Raw genomic sequence first — 14,760 nt, 5'->3', positions numbered from 1 at the left:
TTATGTTGAGGAGCTAGTAGCTATTTTGGACAGGCAAGTTCGAAAGCTAAGGTCAAAGAACATTGCTTCAGTGAAAGTTAAGTGGAGGGGTCAGCCGGTCGAGGAGGCTACTTGAGAGACCAACCATGATATGCGGTTATCCTCATATTTTCACCACTTCAGGTATGTCTCTATACTCGTTGGAGGACGAACGATTGTTTTAAGAGGGGGAGTATGTAACGACCCGGCCGGTCGTTTTGAGAGTTATAGCCCCGATCCCCTGTTTATTATTTTCCTCGTATCTCTTTCTGCTTATGTGACTTGCCGGGAGGCTTTGGTTGTGTTTTTGAAGTGTTTTGGGACACTTAGTCCTTAAAGAGAAGTTTAAGTCTTAGGATTTTTTTACTGTAGTTGAAATTGTGTAAAGACGACTCCAAAATAGAGTTTCGCCGGTTCCGTTAGCTCCATTGGGTGATTCTGGACTGTGAATTGGAGGTCCGTAGCTGATTTAGGCTTGAATTGGTGAAAGTCTTATTTTTGGAGATTTTGACCGGTAGTGGACTTTTTTTATATCGGGGTCGGATTCTGATTCTGGAAGTTGGAGTAGGTCTGTAAGGCTGAATATGACCCGTGTGCAAAATTTGAGGTCAATCACACGTGGTTTGATAGGTTTCGGCATCGGTTTTAGAAGTTTGAAGTTTCAAAGTTCATTAAGATTGAATCGGAGGGTGATTCATGTTTTTAGCATTATTTGATGTGATTTGATGGCTCGACTAAGTTCGTATGATATTTTAGGACTTGTTGGTATGTTTGGTTGAGGTCTCGGGGGCCTCGGGTTAATTTCGGGTAGTTAACGGATCATTTGGAAATATGTTGGATTGGCTGAAGTTGATGCACCTGGTGTAATCGCACCTGCGCATTTTGGGCCGTAGGTGCGGCATCGCAGAAGCGGTTATCGAGCCGCAGAAGCGATTATGGGCCTGCCCAGCCGGGACCGCAGAAGCGGTCAGAGTCTCGCAGAAGCGGACTCGCAGGAGCGGTGAAAGGAACGCAGAAGTAGGCGCGCAGGTGCGGCTACCTCATCGCAGAAGCGGACCCAGCCCTCTTAGTCATTTCTGCACCTGTGATGGAATTTCTGCAGGTGCGGCGTCGCAAGTGCGACTAGAGGTCCGCAAGTGCGAGATCGCTGGCAGAAAAGGAGAAATTTCAAGGGTTTGAACTCATTTACATTTTGGGTCTTTGAAAGCTCGGATTGGGGCGATAATTCAAGGAGTTTTCATAGAGAACTTTGGGGTAATGATTCTTAACTCGTTGATGGTTATATTCCACTAATCTATAGTTGATTTCATCATTTAATTAAGGAATTTGGTTGAGAAATTTGGGAAAATGGGAAAAGTTCTTCAACTAAGTTTTTGAGTTTTGATTGGGATTTTGACATCGGATTTGGATAATTTTGTTACGAGTGAACTCGTGAGTGAATGGGTGTTCATCTTGTGTGACTTTTACCCGATTCCGAGACGTGGGCCCGGGTCGACTTTTTGGGGCGATTTTATAATTTCTTTCTTTAGCTTTGATTTCATTAATTAGATTAGTTTCTTGTAGTTGTATTTATGGTGTGTAATTTATTTTGGCTAGATTTGGGCCATTCGGGAGTCGAATATTCGTGGAAAAGGCATTGTTACCGATTGATTGAGCTTATTCGAGGTAAGTGACTTGCCTAACTTTGTGTGGGAGAAATTCCATTAGGATTTGGTACTGTTGTGATATGTGAGCACTGTGTACGTGAGGTGACGAGTACGTACACGGGCTATTTGTTGTAAAACTCGATTTATTTTACTGAGTAGCAATTTGTTTTTCCTTTAATTTGAGTTATACCGTTTAAATGAGTATTAGTCTATTTTTATTCTTAATTGAGATATTCCAATATATGTAGTTATCATGTTTAGTCTAATATCGCATGTCTACATGCTTTAGCTATTTATTTGAACTCTATGAAGCATGCCTAGTTGATTTCTTGCTTTTCCTTGTTCTTTATCAGTATAGCTGTAGAAATCTTGTTGTTAACTATTGTATTTATCCGTTTTAGCTGTGTGTTTACTTTTGAGACTACGAGGCGGTTCCTCGGGAGTTCTCCCTGCACATTTACTTTTGAGACTACGAGGCGGTTCCTCGAGAGTTCTCCCTGCACATTTACTTTTGAGACTACGAGGGGGTACCTCGTGAGTTCTCCCTACATATTTACTTTTAAGACTATGAGGCGGTACCTCGGGAGTCTAACTGCATATTTACTTTTGAGACTACGAGGCGAAACCTCGAGGCAGTACCTCGGGAGTTCTCACCGTATATTTATTTTGGGACTACGAGACGGTATCTAGGGAGATTACCTGTTGTTTACCCCTGTGTGTTGTACTGTTGCCTTGCTGTGTTTCCTTTTGTTAAATTCTAGTCTTTTATTATACTGTATAATCTCTTGTCTTATTTATTATTTACCAGTGGGCCTGACCTGACCCCGTCACTACTCGACCGAAGTTAGGCTTGGCACTTACTAGGTACCTTTGTGGTGTACTCATGCTACTCTTCTGCACATGTTTTCATGTGCAGATCCAGGTTCATCATACCCGCCTCGCTATTAGTTGTGCATTTGCTGCTAATCCGGAGACTTCAAGGTACATCTGCTCGCGTCCGCATACCTATGAGTCTCCCTCTATCCTCCCCTATGTCAAACACTTCCTGTATTCCTTTTATTAGACTCTGCTGTATAGAGATGATATTTTCCTTCTGTAACTTGTGACTTACGATGTTTCGGGTTTTGGGAATACTCTGTATTTATAGAGTATTGGTTATTGTACATGCCGAGCGGCATTGTTACTAGTTATTCAGTTATCCACTGCTATTAGTCGCCAAGTTTTACTTTCGTTTTGTTATTTTCCGTAATTTGTTAGGATTACCTAGTCGTAGGGACTAGGTACCGTCACGACGTTATACGGAGGGAGTTTGGTTCGTGACAACATGACTAGGATGACTCTCTTCCTGAGGTATATGGTGAGGCACCACTCCTATTTTGTGATAGCAATCATGTTATTTTCTTAATTTATGTTAGTGGGGCATTAGCCCAAGTGTTTAGTTATATTCTTTGGTATAGAGGCTCCATAGATAGTTGTGAAAAGTTGTAGTAATGGGGTTGTACACGGAATACATAAAAATATATTTATTTTACTTAGTTTCATTATTATTATTATGAAAGACTTCATGTATGATTCTGAATTGGAAAACTTTCCATCGTTTAATTTGAAAATATATATATGTTTTTGAAAGAGCTTCCGCAGTTAAATTGGTTTTCCTGCATATGGTTTGGGTGCATCATAGGAGTAGGTTCGCTCGGATCGGATAATGTACCAGGTGCCAACAACGTAGATTTGGGTCGTGATAGTTCTATTGATTTTCACAAATTCAATAGATAGTTAGCTTAATCGTAGGTCAATGTTCTTCTCTCGAATGATTTTAATCTTTACGAGAAAAACTGATGAATAACTTAGTGAACATATATAAGAAAATATTGACATGAATAGTCTCTAGAGAAACTCCTGGCAAATATTTCCCTATCTTAATTCAAAATGATTTTACGATTACTTCAAAGATTTATCAAACTGAGGCTAATTCACAGTTGTCTGCAATTAATATCTTATGATTTTTCAATCTTTAATAAATGTTATTTTCAAAAGCTACTTTTCACTCTCTATAGCTAAAGGCCAAAAAATAGTATTTAGGAGAGGGTGGTGAAAGGGAGGGTGAGAACAAGTGTGTCTATTTATGAGAACCAGTTCGGTTTCATACCGGGTCGTTCGACAACGAAAGCCATTCATCTGGTGAGGAGATTGGTGGAGCAGTATAGGATAATAAAGAAAGACTTGTATATAGTGTTCATTGACCTAGAGAAAGTATACGATAATGTCCCGAAAGAGGTTCTATGGAGGTGTTTAGAGGCAAAAGGTATGTCTGTAGCCTACATTAGAGTGATTAAGGACATGTATGATGGATCTAAAACACGGGTGAGGACAGCAGGGTGAGACTCAGAATACTTTCCGGTTGTGATGGGGTTGCATCGGAGATCAACCCTTAGCCTGTTTTTGTTTTCCTTGGTGATGAATGCATTGGCGTGATACATTCAATGGGAGGTGCCGTGGTGCATGTTATTTATGGTTGATGTCGTTCTGATTGACGAGACTCAAGGAGATGTTGATGACAGACTGGAGGTTTGGAGACAGATTCTTGAGTCTAAAGGTTTCAAGTTGGGCAGGATCAAAATGAAGTACTTGGAGTGCAAGTTCAGCAAAGTTACCCAGGAAACGGACATGGGTGTGAGGCTTGTTACACAAGTCATCCCCAAGAGAGAAAGTTTCAAGTATCTTGTATCTATAATATAAGGTAACGAGGAGATTGATGAGGATGTCACGCATCGTATCGGAGCAGGATGGATGAAGTGGAGGCTCGCTTTCGGTGTCTTGTGTGATAAGAATGTAACGCTAAAACTTAAAGGTAAATTTTATAGGGTATTAGTTAGATCGACTATGTTGTAGGAGCAGAGTTTTGGCCGGTCAAGAACTCTCATGTCCAGAAGATGAAAGTAGATAAAATGAGGATGTTAATGTGGATGTGTGGACATACCAAGTTAGATAAGATTATGAATGAGGTTATATAGGACAAGGTGGGAGTGACCCCTGTGAAGGATAAGATGCGGAATGTGAGGTTGAGATGGTTCGGGGATGTTAAGAGGAGAAGCATAGACGCCCTAGTTAGAAGGTGTGAGAGGTTAGCTTTGGTGGGTATCAGAAGGGGTAGAGATAGGCCTAAAGAGTCTCGAGGAGAGGTGATTTGGCGGGACATGGTACAACTGGAGCTGACTGCGGACATGGCCCTAGATAAGAGGGTGTGGAGGTCGAAGATTGGAGTAGAAGGTTAGTAGGTAGTCGAGCGTTTCCCTCGCTAGCATTAGTGTTAGTATAATATCCTTTTATTCATAGGATACTATTACTACCTAGAGTTTAACTGCTTTCTTGGCTTCAGTCTTATTTTTATCTTGTTATTGTTCCTATTTATTGCCATTACTCTTTTTCATCCTTTCTCCAGCCGAGGGTCTATTGAAAATAGCCTCTTTGCCTTTCCAAGGTAGGGGTAAGGCTGCGTATATCTTACCCTTCCCAGTCCCCACTTGTGAAAAATTACTGGATTTGTTGTTATTATTGTTGTTGTTATTGTAATTTCTGGATAATAAGTTATTTTTCAAAAACAATTCTAAAATTGATTTTCATCATACTAAACACACCTTTAATGTTTAAAAATTCTCTTTCGATCATAACTATACTAAAAACGATATGAAGATTAAGACAATTCTGTAAGTAATTTAATTTGTATATGAATTTATGTAAAAGTGAAGGAAAATGGAAAATACATGATTAACGCGAGAAAACTTTCGGTAATTAATTTTAGTAATTCAATTTAAACGGCAAATATAAATCATTCAATAATTGGGATGAAAATGTTCGATATACTTAATGGCTTGATTGTAATATCATGGCAACACAAGGGGCAAACCTAGCAACAGTGCACATATAAGCACTCATTCTTTCCGCCCTGAAAGTGAAGCTCGCACGAGTCTGTAGAATTCGCTCTTCAGTACTTATTTCGATATCTTCAATCTTCATTTATCGAAATCTTTTATGAGCATTATAAGTGTTGTTCTTTTTATCGAAGCACGTTGTATATTGTGGATATGATTCTAATTTGCTGTCTAAAACTCTGGTTGAATGAATTGGCATTTTTTTAGATTAATATGTATGGTAAAATTATATGATGTTTTTAATTATTTCTCAAATGTAAGCCGCGAGGCTTTGGAAATTTGATTGGTAAATGATAGCTGAAGTGAGGGGAATCTAAGATATCGGCTTTTGTTTCTTTTCTTCTTATTATAATAGATTTCTATGTTGTTTAATGTGCAGCTTCTTGTGTCGTGCTTCTTGTTTCTTAAAGGTGTATTTTTTTTAGTTATAACTTGGTCGGCCAGAAAATATTCCATCCATCAAAAATAGAACAAGGCAAGAATAAACGTCTTAGATGTGGCAATGTTGCTAAAGTTCAAAGGGAGTACTAGTTTTGTCTCTCATATATTTGAATTGTACACTGTAGATGCGAATGAATATGATCATTCTACATTTAGTAGAAGTGACCAAATCGATCTTGTTCCAAGTGAGAGCGATATGGTCGTGGATCTTGTCCAAAGTGGGAGTATGATGTATGTTACTGATCTTAGTGGGAGCGACGTGGATCCAAATGGAAAAATGATGGATCACAAGTAAGACGTGATTCTCGTAAAAAGATTCCCCGTCAACGATTTGAGAATATTGAAGGTGGTGAACTATTTATGATGCACCGACAAGATGAAAACGAGCCTATAAATGTAAAATAGGATCTTAAAATGGACAAAAGCAATGGAATATGAATTGAAAGTATGAGAGTTAACAAAATTTGGGAGTTAGTTGATCTTTCGGAAGGACACAAAGTTCTCAAAATTAAGCTCCGTGTTCACCGATGCACCAATTATCTTATGAGTTATAATTGTGACTATAAGTAATAAGTAATATATTTGAGGTTATATCAAAATGTGATTCTTATAATCTCGGGTACTACTGCATACTTTATAATTTACTTGCAAGTTTGTATTCAACGAGAGACTATGTTATCCAGATAGATGTATATCACTTAGCTCTCAGAGTATGCTAGTAGCAATGTCTACTTCTCTATATGAATGATTGTGGAGATAAGAATATGTGTCTCATACTAGATCAATGAGGACTCCCATTACGTGTGAGTGGGAAATGTTGGATATAAGAGCTTGCCCGTAAGGGGTGCTCTAAAAGTGCACTAGGATAAATACAGTAATATTAGTAATAACTGTAAGTCCCACTTTCACCTATATAAGTACACCTACAGTGTAAGAACCTATAAGTTCTTCGTTTAAATTTCATGAGATATCTATTTCGTACAAGTTTACATGCTTCTACATAGACATTTGAACAGAGAATTAAGTAGAAATGAGAAGGAAGAGGAGCTTCATCCTGTATCTCAATTGAAAGCTAAGAAGTAGTCGTGTAATGTAGTCAAAGACTAGATCTACGATTGAAGAGAAAACAGGAGAAGGTGGGTTTACAACGGTGGGATATCATATTTTGGGTATGTACTGTAAAGATTTTAGGTGTAAAATGTATTTTAATTTGGGTGCTACCAGGTGTGAATCTTTTGTATCGGTTGGATGCAAATGTAAAGCATTCCAGGAACTAGAGCTACTATTTGTTTTCTATTAGATATTCTTCCTGGCGTGTTATCAGTAATTTTGTATTGTTGATGCCTAGATACTTACCCTGTATAAGGTATGGTTTTGTTATAGATGTACATTATGTTTGCTGTAGGTTTTTCGAGTGAATGGTAGATGATGATAATAATTTTATTCGGTCTAACCTTGACCTCTCATGGCATTTACTACTTTGTTTCATTATAATGATCCAGGAAAAAATAGCGTAGAGTAACTGAATAACAAAGACTTTTGCTGCAGACGTCTAGACATTTATCCCCCTTTTTACTACACCGAATACACTGAATTCTACCTTCTCCTTCAGCTTTAATTTAATTGATGCCACTTGCACTTTTAAACGGCAAATTCCTGTTGGTCTTGTCTATGCATTTAATCAATGAAAACATGAATTTAGCTTGGGTTTCTATAGTCATACTCCTATAGTTCATGGGGATGTGTGCATGCATCAAACGATGAAATGAAGCATTTATCCAATTTGGATATCTGTTGTGCTTATAATATTTGCTCTAAGAATCTATTGAGGATAAGCAATGGCGTCTTACAAATTATTCTGGATATTCTTTTTGTGCTTTAGTGGTTACTGTCGATGCATCGACAATCTTCCTTTTTGCTCTTTTACCTACATAGTTGCTCTAGTTCCTGGAATGCTTTATCCTTGTATCATTCATGTGCTACTGTAGTTAGTCTGGATACAGTTATGGTTGGATCTTTTTATCAATCATGCATCTTGTATACAAAAGTTGGCCTGGTTTTCTACGCCTGAGTCCTCATATCATTTATGCTTCTCTTTATATCACTAGTTTAGATTCTAGTCTGCTTCTGAGTCAAGCCTCCCATGTCCTCTCTAAGTCAAACCAGGGAAACGGCATGTATACTCCAATTCAGTCTAAAGATCCCGTCTACACTCTTGAGATGTGTATGACTGGTTTGCAGTTGGGGCAGCGAGAAGGCTGCTATCATTTACAAGACTGAATCAAGTTCAGCAGCTCACATGACTGTTAATTCAGGCATAAGAAAGATACTCCCTAACTCTGATATATGTGATTTCGACTTCGATCTCTCTGGTTATTCCATGAATTCTATTGAAGGAGCTGCTCTTTCTACCGTTCATTTTACACCAGAAGATGGTTTAGTTATGCTAGTTTTGAAGCAGTTGGGTACGATCTGAAATCTTTGAGTCTGGGTTTGCTGATTGAGAGGGTGCTGGTATGTTTCCAGCCAGACGAGTATTCTATTGCTTTGGACGCTGATGTTGCTTTTGCTAGTTACTGCAGCATATTTGCTCTCTGGATGTTAAGTATTTATCACTTTCTGAGTGGATCCCAGAAGAACCTGGTAAGAGTGGTTCCATTGTCTACCAGAAATTCATTAAGACGTCCGTTTGTCGATCTCCCAAGTCTATTCTGAGAAGGGGAGCCTTGGAGCAACGGTCAAGTTGTCTCCGTGTGATCTATAAGTGATCACGGGTTCGAGTCGTAGAATTAGCCACTGATGCTTGCATCAGGATAGGCTGCCTACATCGCACCCCCTAGGTCTTTCCTCGAACTCTGCGTGAACGCGGGATGCTTTGTGCACCGGGCTGCCCTGCCAAGTCTATTCTGAAGGGCTGCTGGAAAGAGGAAGAGAAGAAAGAAAAGGAGTAGTGCCGAGGGTTTGCTTGTTTCTGTTAGTGCGTCAATTATGAATGTTTTCTAGTGTTTGGTTAAGTATTGTTCCTCGTTTCTCAGAATTATGGACTTAACAGTCCACATAGTCTGTCCTTTTGGCTCAGTAATTTGTAAATTCTGAACTACGTCTGGCTTTCTGGTGTACTGCAGAAGCCCTATGGTCTTTGGTATATTGTTTGTTCTTTGTTGTTGTTTGTCAATTGACCCTAATAAATAGTGTGTTATTTATTTATGTACTGGCGTACTGAAAATTATGTAATAAGATATCCAGTGTGCTGTTGTTTTCTGCAGCCTGCCTTGTTTTACCATTTCCTTGGTGTGGTGGATGGGTTAGCTACAAAGATTTGCTGCACCAAAGGGAAAAGATAAGTCATGACTAACAGCTAACACAAACAAAAAAAGAAGGTAAGTTTTTGTTGTATTACAAATGATTTGCACAAAAAGCAAAACGTAGATGGTTGTTTAACAATTTTGATTTGTAAGGCAGTTACCAATTCATGTTTCAAAACATTGGACTTGGAAAATAGTGAAGAAATGCTTTCTGTAACCAGCTCCAGATGTATTTACCCATCCATGCTTCAGCTTATATCAATGTGTATGAAACTAGAATGTAAGTTCATGTCAATGAATCTTTTTCCTCTATGGGGTGCAAATTGCGTGAAGTAAAAATTATACAACAACGACTCAGTCTTAAACAAGTTGGAGCCGGGCAAAACAAGTTGGAGCCGGTCAGTGCCCCGTCCAATTAATCACGAGCCTTCCTAAGAATTCGTCTTACTTATGCTAGATTTTTTGTGCAAAATGCATGTTTGAAATATTTATGCGGGATTATTTTAGCTTTCGTGAAATATACATAATGGGGCTTTACGGTTATCATATCTTAGTGAAAGACCGATATATGTATTCTGCCTTGATGAATTTTGAACTGTATTCTTTCATGTAAAATAACGATTTATAAAACGGCTTTCTCTTATATAAATTCTCAATGAATTCAATTATAGAAAAGGAAGAGTACTCTGGGCAGGTAAAAAAATTAAAAATTCCTGAATCTTGAATTAATTTGTTCAATAATTTACCAAGCACAAGAAAAAGGTAAATAATTGGAAATCACGAATTTACAGTAATTTGAAGCTGCTAAGGTTGTTACAATATGTTACCAGACCGTCCTTTTTTCTTTAAGGAGAAACCTGCACTCTGCTCTCTGGCAAAGAGTACCTTGCTTTTTCTTTCACTAAGACAAGTTATTATTCAATTTTCAGTCTCTTTTCTCCCTTTTTCTGGTAAAAACGTACACTAACATGTATATGTTCTGTATATATTTTTCTCGTATTTTCTTTATGCATTTTGAACTTGTGGCGAGGGAAAGGTGGGAGGGGGGAGGGGGACCATCGATATGGCTATATGGTTTTGTTCAGACTTGCTTTTACGTCAACCATTAACCATTTATCAAAAACAGAAGAAAGATCATGAATTTGACTCAAGCCAAGGGCTAGTTTTTTTTCTTAATAATATCATTTGTATTCGAATCGCATTGGCCGATTAATCTAGATCCTTGTGAGATAAAGCACTCCCTGCCGCGGAAGGTCATCCATTTGTAGGACTCGAAGTCAAAACCTTTGGTTAAGGGTGAAGAAATTTTAACTATCTCACCATACTCTTTAATGGTCAAGCCAACGGCCAGTACATATGTCAGTTGTGGCAGTAGTATGATGAAATTCTTGCTACGCGGGATCCTAATACAAGAGTACAATACTGAAGATTTAGACTGGTTAAAATCTTCACGTGAGCATATGGTTGTTAATTAATCGGGAAGCCATCTCAGATTGACAAAAGGTTGAAGATCATCCAAAAAATTGATCGTTCATCTTTGTTGGTTGCATATATAGTTTCTTCTCCTTTTATTTTATTTGTATAGAGTTGGATTAAGTTATATACATTGTGTTTTTAACACTATTATTAGTACAATTTAACTGGTTAAAGCATGTTGTTACTTTATTTTTTAGTTTATTATATCATGTCATGAAGAGTTAAGCATGTTTTATCTTATGGTGTAAAAAACTAATTTATTGATAGTGTAGAGAACTTAAACTCGATGGATTTAACAAAGAGAATGGTTATGATAGTATACTTGTTAGTTTGAGTGACTTTATGGATTACTAAAGAACTTGGTTCTTTACCTTACTCCTTAAACGTGAAGTAAAATAAGCAGTAAAGTGAACGTAGCAATTTTTACGTGAAAAATCACCCAGCTCAAAAGGTGCAAAAATCACGACCTACTACGTAGGATTTTCAACTTTAACTTCACTAGAACAATGAGCCAAATGTATCGATTACAAAACTGTAACTCCATATTCTCCAGTACTCCTACTACAACTACTTGATTTATAAGTTACTCTAACTTGTAAAACAAACACTCACTCTAACTCACTAATTGTTTATGACACTTTGATTACAACTCGATTTCCTAAAATACATTCACTAGACTGACTCAAGAAGAACACAACACTAGCACTCAACTAGAGTGTGTAAAATATAGTTCTTTAGTTGATATGCAAAAGGATAATCCCAGCAGTCCAAAAGGGTAGTATTTAAACTCCTTGGTCTCCGAGATCTTCTAGGAGTCCTATGCGTAGTCAGCTTCTCATTTGATAGGACTCCAATTGTTCCAAGGACTCCACAAGTCTTGGGACTCTTATCTCTCAATTATGCATGCGTATCTTCTTGGTCAACAACCCTTATCATGTTTAGCAGTCTTCTTCCACCAAACTCGGACATGTATAACTTTGAGATAAAGTCATTGTCTTGCAAAGATGCACAATCATCATCCTTGAGGAGCTGGTTCTTAACCCTAAGAAGCTGGTTCTTAGAGCGGTGAAGCAGCTACGTTGAGGACCTAGTTCTTAGGACATTACATCTGAACAAACTTTGTTAATCATCAAAAGCTCAATACTCAACAAATTTCCTCTTTTTGATGATGACAAACTTTGTACATACTAGAATTAGGTAATCACACCAAATCTTGATCAACAAGCACATCACATCACACAGACAGGCATATCCACATCAACACAACACCCCCAACTCTATCTTTCCCCTTTTGGCATCATCGAAAAATAGCAAAAAGATGTTAGACATATTAAGCATAGTTAATGAAAGATACATGGACACTTAGGCTACAACACAAGCTCAACAATTATCAAAGCAAACAGACTAAGCTGATGATCTAACCACGTGCGAAATATTAAAACATTATAAGAGAAGTCATTTAGCAGTGCCAAAATAAGCCATGGGCCTTGTCTTTAACCATTATAACAAAATAAACTAAACATATTGCAACCTACTCAGACTAGAATAGAAGAAACAAAAACTAAAGCATCACTGAGATAACAAAAGAAACTAAGGACACTGGGGAAGGACCAGGTTCATGGGTGAGAGGCAGAGGGGGTCAATGCTTTCACAAGTGTGGCAATCTGTTGGGCGTGAGCTTCCCTATCCCTTATGAGCTCTTCCCTAAGTTGTCTGGTTTCTTTTCTCAACTCATTATTTTCTTCTCGAAGCTTGGCATTCTCTTCAACAGCCAACTCCAACCTCTTAGTGAGCTCTGCTGCCCTGCTGCTACCAGGTAGAATAGCAGAACCTGGTGGTCCCCTAGTCTTGATATCCTGATAGCCACACTGCTTGAGGGTAACATCATCCAAAACATCATTGTGACTTCCAAACATAAGCTCAGGCAAGGCAATATTGATCTTTTCAAACAACTCAATCAACATGAAGCCATAAGGCATAGCATGTTTAGGCTTGAAAATGTCTCAGTCTTGTACACCTTTTGGGGAGCATCCAGTTCAAACTTTTGAGAGAACTTGCTTGTGACCACAATTCCTGTGTCCACATCATTGTCTATGGCTAGCCACTTTTTCTTCAAGTAATTGTCAAATCCTAAAGAAGGAACATTCAGAAGCATCCTCAGCTTCTCAGCATCAAACTCTATCTCAAACACCCTTATATTACTCTTGACCACTTTTTCATCAAACTAGAACTTCGCATAGAACTCCTCCACATCAGGCACACATATAGGAGGGAAGGCCTTGACAAACATGTGTTTCCATCCCTGTAGCTTAAGTTTTTCAACTAGTTGAGTCATCCTTTTTTCATCAGTGTTTGTAATAATCTTCCCATTCAGTACTTTTTTGTCCCTAAACTCAGTGAGTTTATCAACCACAGTAGGCACACTCTTTCTTTTCTTTCCTCAACTAGCCCTTGTAGATGGAGTAGCAGTCTTTGTAGATTTGACAACCTTTCTCTTTTATGCTGATGACTTTTCTAGCAGAGTAGAATCAAACTCATCTTCTCCATCCAATTCAACAACAGGTTCCACAACTGAAACTTGCTTCCTTGGCATCTTGGAACCTCTGGACTCCTTAATGATTTGTTCATCAACAGTCTTTGTTTTACTCCTTGTGAGAGGAGTCCTAGCAAGAAGAGCCACTTCTTTCCTTACAGGGATAACAGACTTTGTTGCTTTCAGAATGGTCTTCCTGGTTTTCTTCCCTACTGCAGACAGGGGCAAGTTATCCTCATCACTACTAACCTCCTCATCTCCAGTGAAAGGAGCTAACAAGGGTCCAATTTCTTCAGTTCTTTTCTCTCCACTTTCTTCTTTTGAAGGGGCTATGACAGTGTTCCCAATAGTCATAGAGTCTTCAGATTCTCCACTTGTATTCTTATTCTCTTCGTCACTCTCTCCATCCTCTCCTTCACTCTCACTTGCTTTTTCTTGATCCTCACCTTCACACTCAGTATCAGCTTCTTCATCACTATTCTTTTCTTCATTTCCAGAATCATCCACTTGTCTATCTATCTTATCTTCTGTCTCACTCTCCTTCTTTTCACCAGAATCTCCCTCATTCTCACTCCTTTTTACTTCATTAGCCATGTCCTGAGTCTGATGTTCCTCATGACTGGCCCCTACTCCTCCTTCTTCCTCACCTTCATTATCATCCTCATTCTCAGTCCAGCTGAAAAAAAGACCATCAGATGCTTCCTTTTGTACTGGTTCTTTACTACCTTCCCCCTCAATCATAGGCATAACATAAGTGGTATCTACCCCTTTCTACAGTAGGTTCCTCCACTCATGGTTTATCACTTGTGGGTGCGACAATATCTAAGGGTGCAACATCTATAGCAGATGCCAGAACATCTAACTTTGATGGAGGGAGTTTTACCTAAATTGTAGTAATTGACATTGATTCCCCCTGAACCACAGCTTCATTAACTATTGTGTCTACTTTAGCAGCAGCATCAAGTACCACCTTGTTACTCTTGACAGATTTTCTTGGAGTAGCCTTGATCTTAGTTGACTTAGAGGTGATTTTCGAAACAGATACAAGTGCATGGGTGGTTGTTTTTGGAAGTGAAGGCCCACTAGTAGTGGGAATAGTGAGTGTAGCAGAAACATGGGATGATGGTGTAGGTACAATAGAGGATATCGATAGAGAAAGAGCAGGTGCGGGTACAGGTTCACTTGATGGTTTGACATTTTTCTATGATTTGGGCTTCATATTCTTGGATTTGGCTTCAGTATTGGATGATGATTTTGCTTTAGAAGAAGTTTGGCTGGATTTAGGCATGGTGATGAGAAAATAAAATTGATGAAGGGAAATGGAGAATTATTTCTTGATTCTTGCTTAGGGTTTGAGAAGAACATTGAGGTCTGAGAAACTGATCATAAGGGGCTTTTAAAGACGTAAC

General features: G+C 38.5%; 1 protein-coding gene and 1 pseudogene across 1 annotated transcript; one reads left to right on the top strand and one right to left on the bottom strand.

Annotated features, from left to right (window-relative positions):
• Positions 1–6,881: 6,881 nt before the first annotated feature.
• On the top strand, positions 6,882–9,269 carry LOC104092738 (S-adenosylmethionine decarboxylase proenzyme-like; annotated as a pseudogene).
• A 4,046-nt stretch (positions 9,270–13,315) lies between these two features.
• On the bottom strand, positions 13,316–14,098 carry LOC104092739 (spore wall protein 2-like). The gene has a single exon (XM_009598406.1). It carries the CDS (start codon positions 14,096–14,098, stop codon positions 13,316–13,318), a length of 783 nt encoding a protein of 260 aa, XP_009596701.1.
• Between the last annotated feature and the right edge of the window lie 662 nt (positions 14,099–14,760).

The sequence above is a fragment of the Nicotiana tomentosiformis genome, chromosome 4 (genome assembly GCF_000390325.3).
Source record: "Nicotiana tomentosiformis chromosome 4, ASM39032v3, whole genome shotgun sequence".
Taxonomy (NCBI): Eukaryota; Viridiplantae; Streptophyta; class Magnoliopsida; order Solanales; family Solanaceae; genus Nicotiana; species Nicotiana tomentosiformis.
This window is presented reverse-complemented; position numbering and strand designations above follow the sequence as displayed.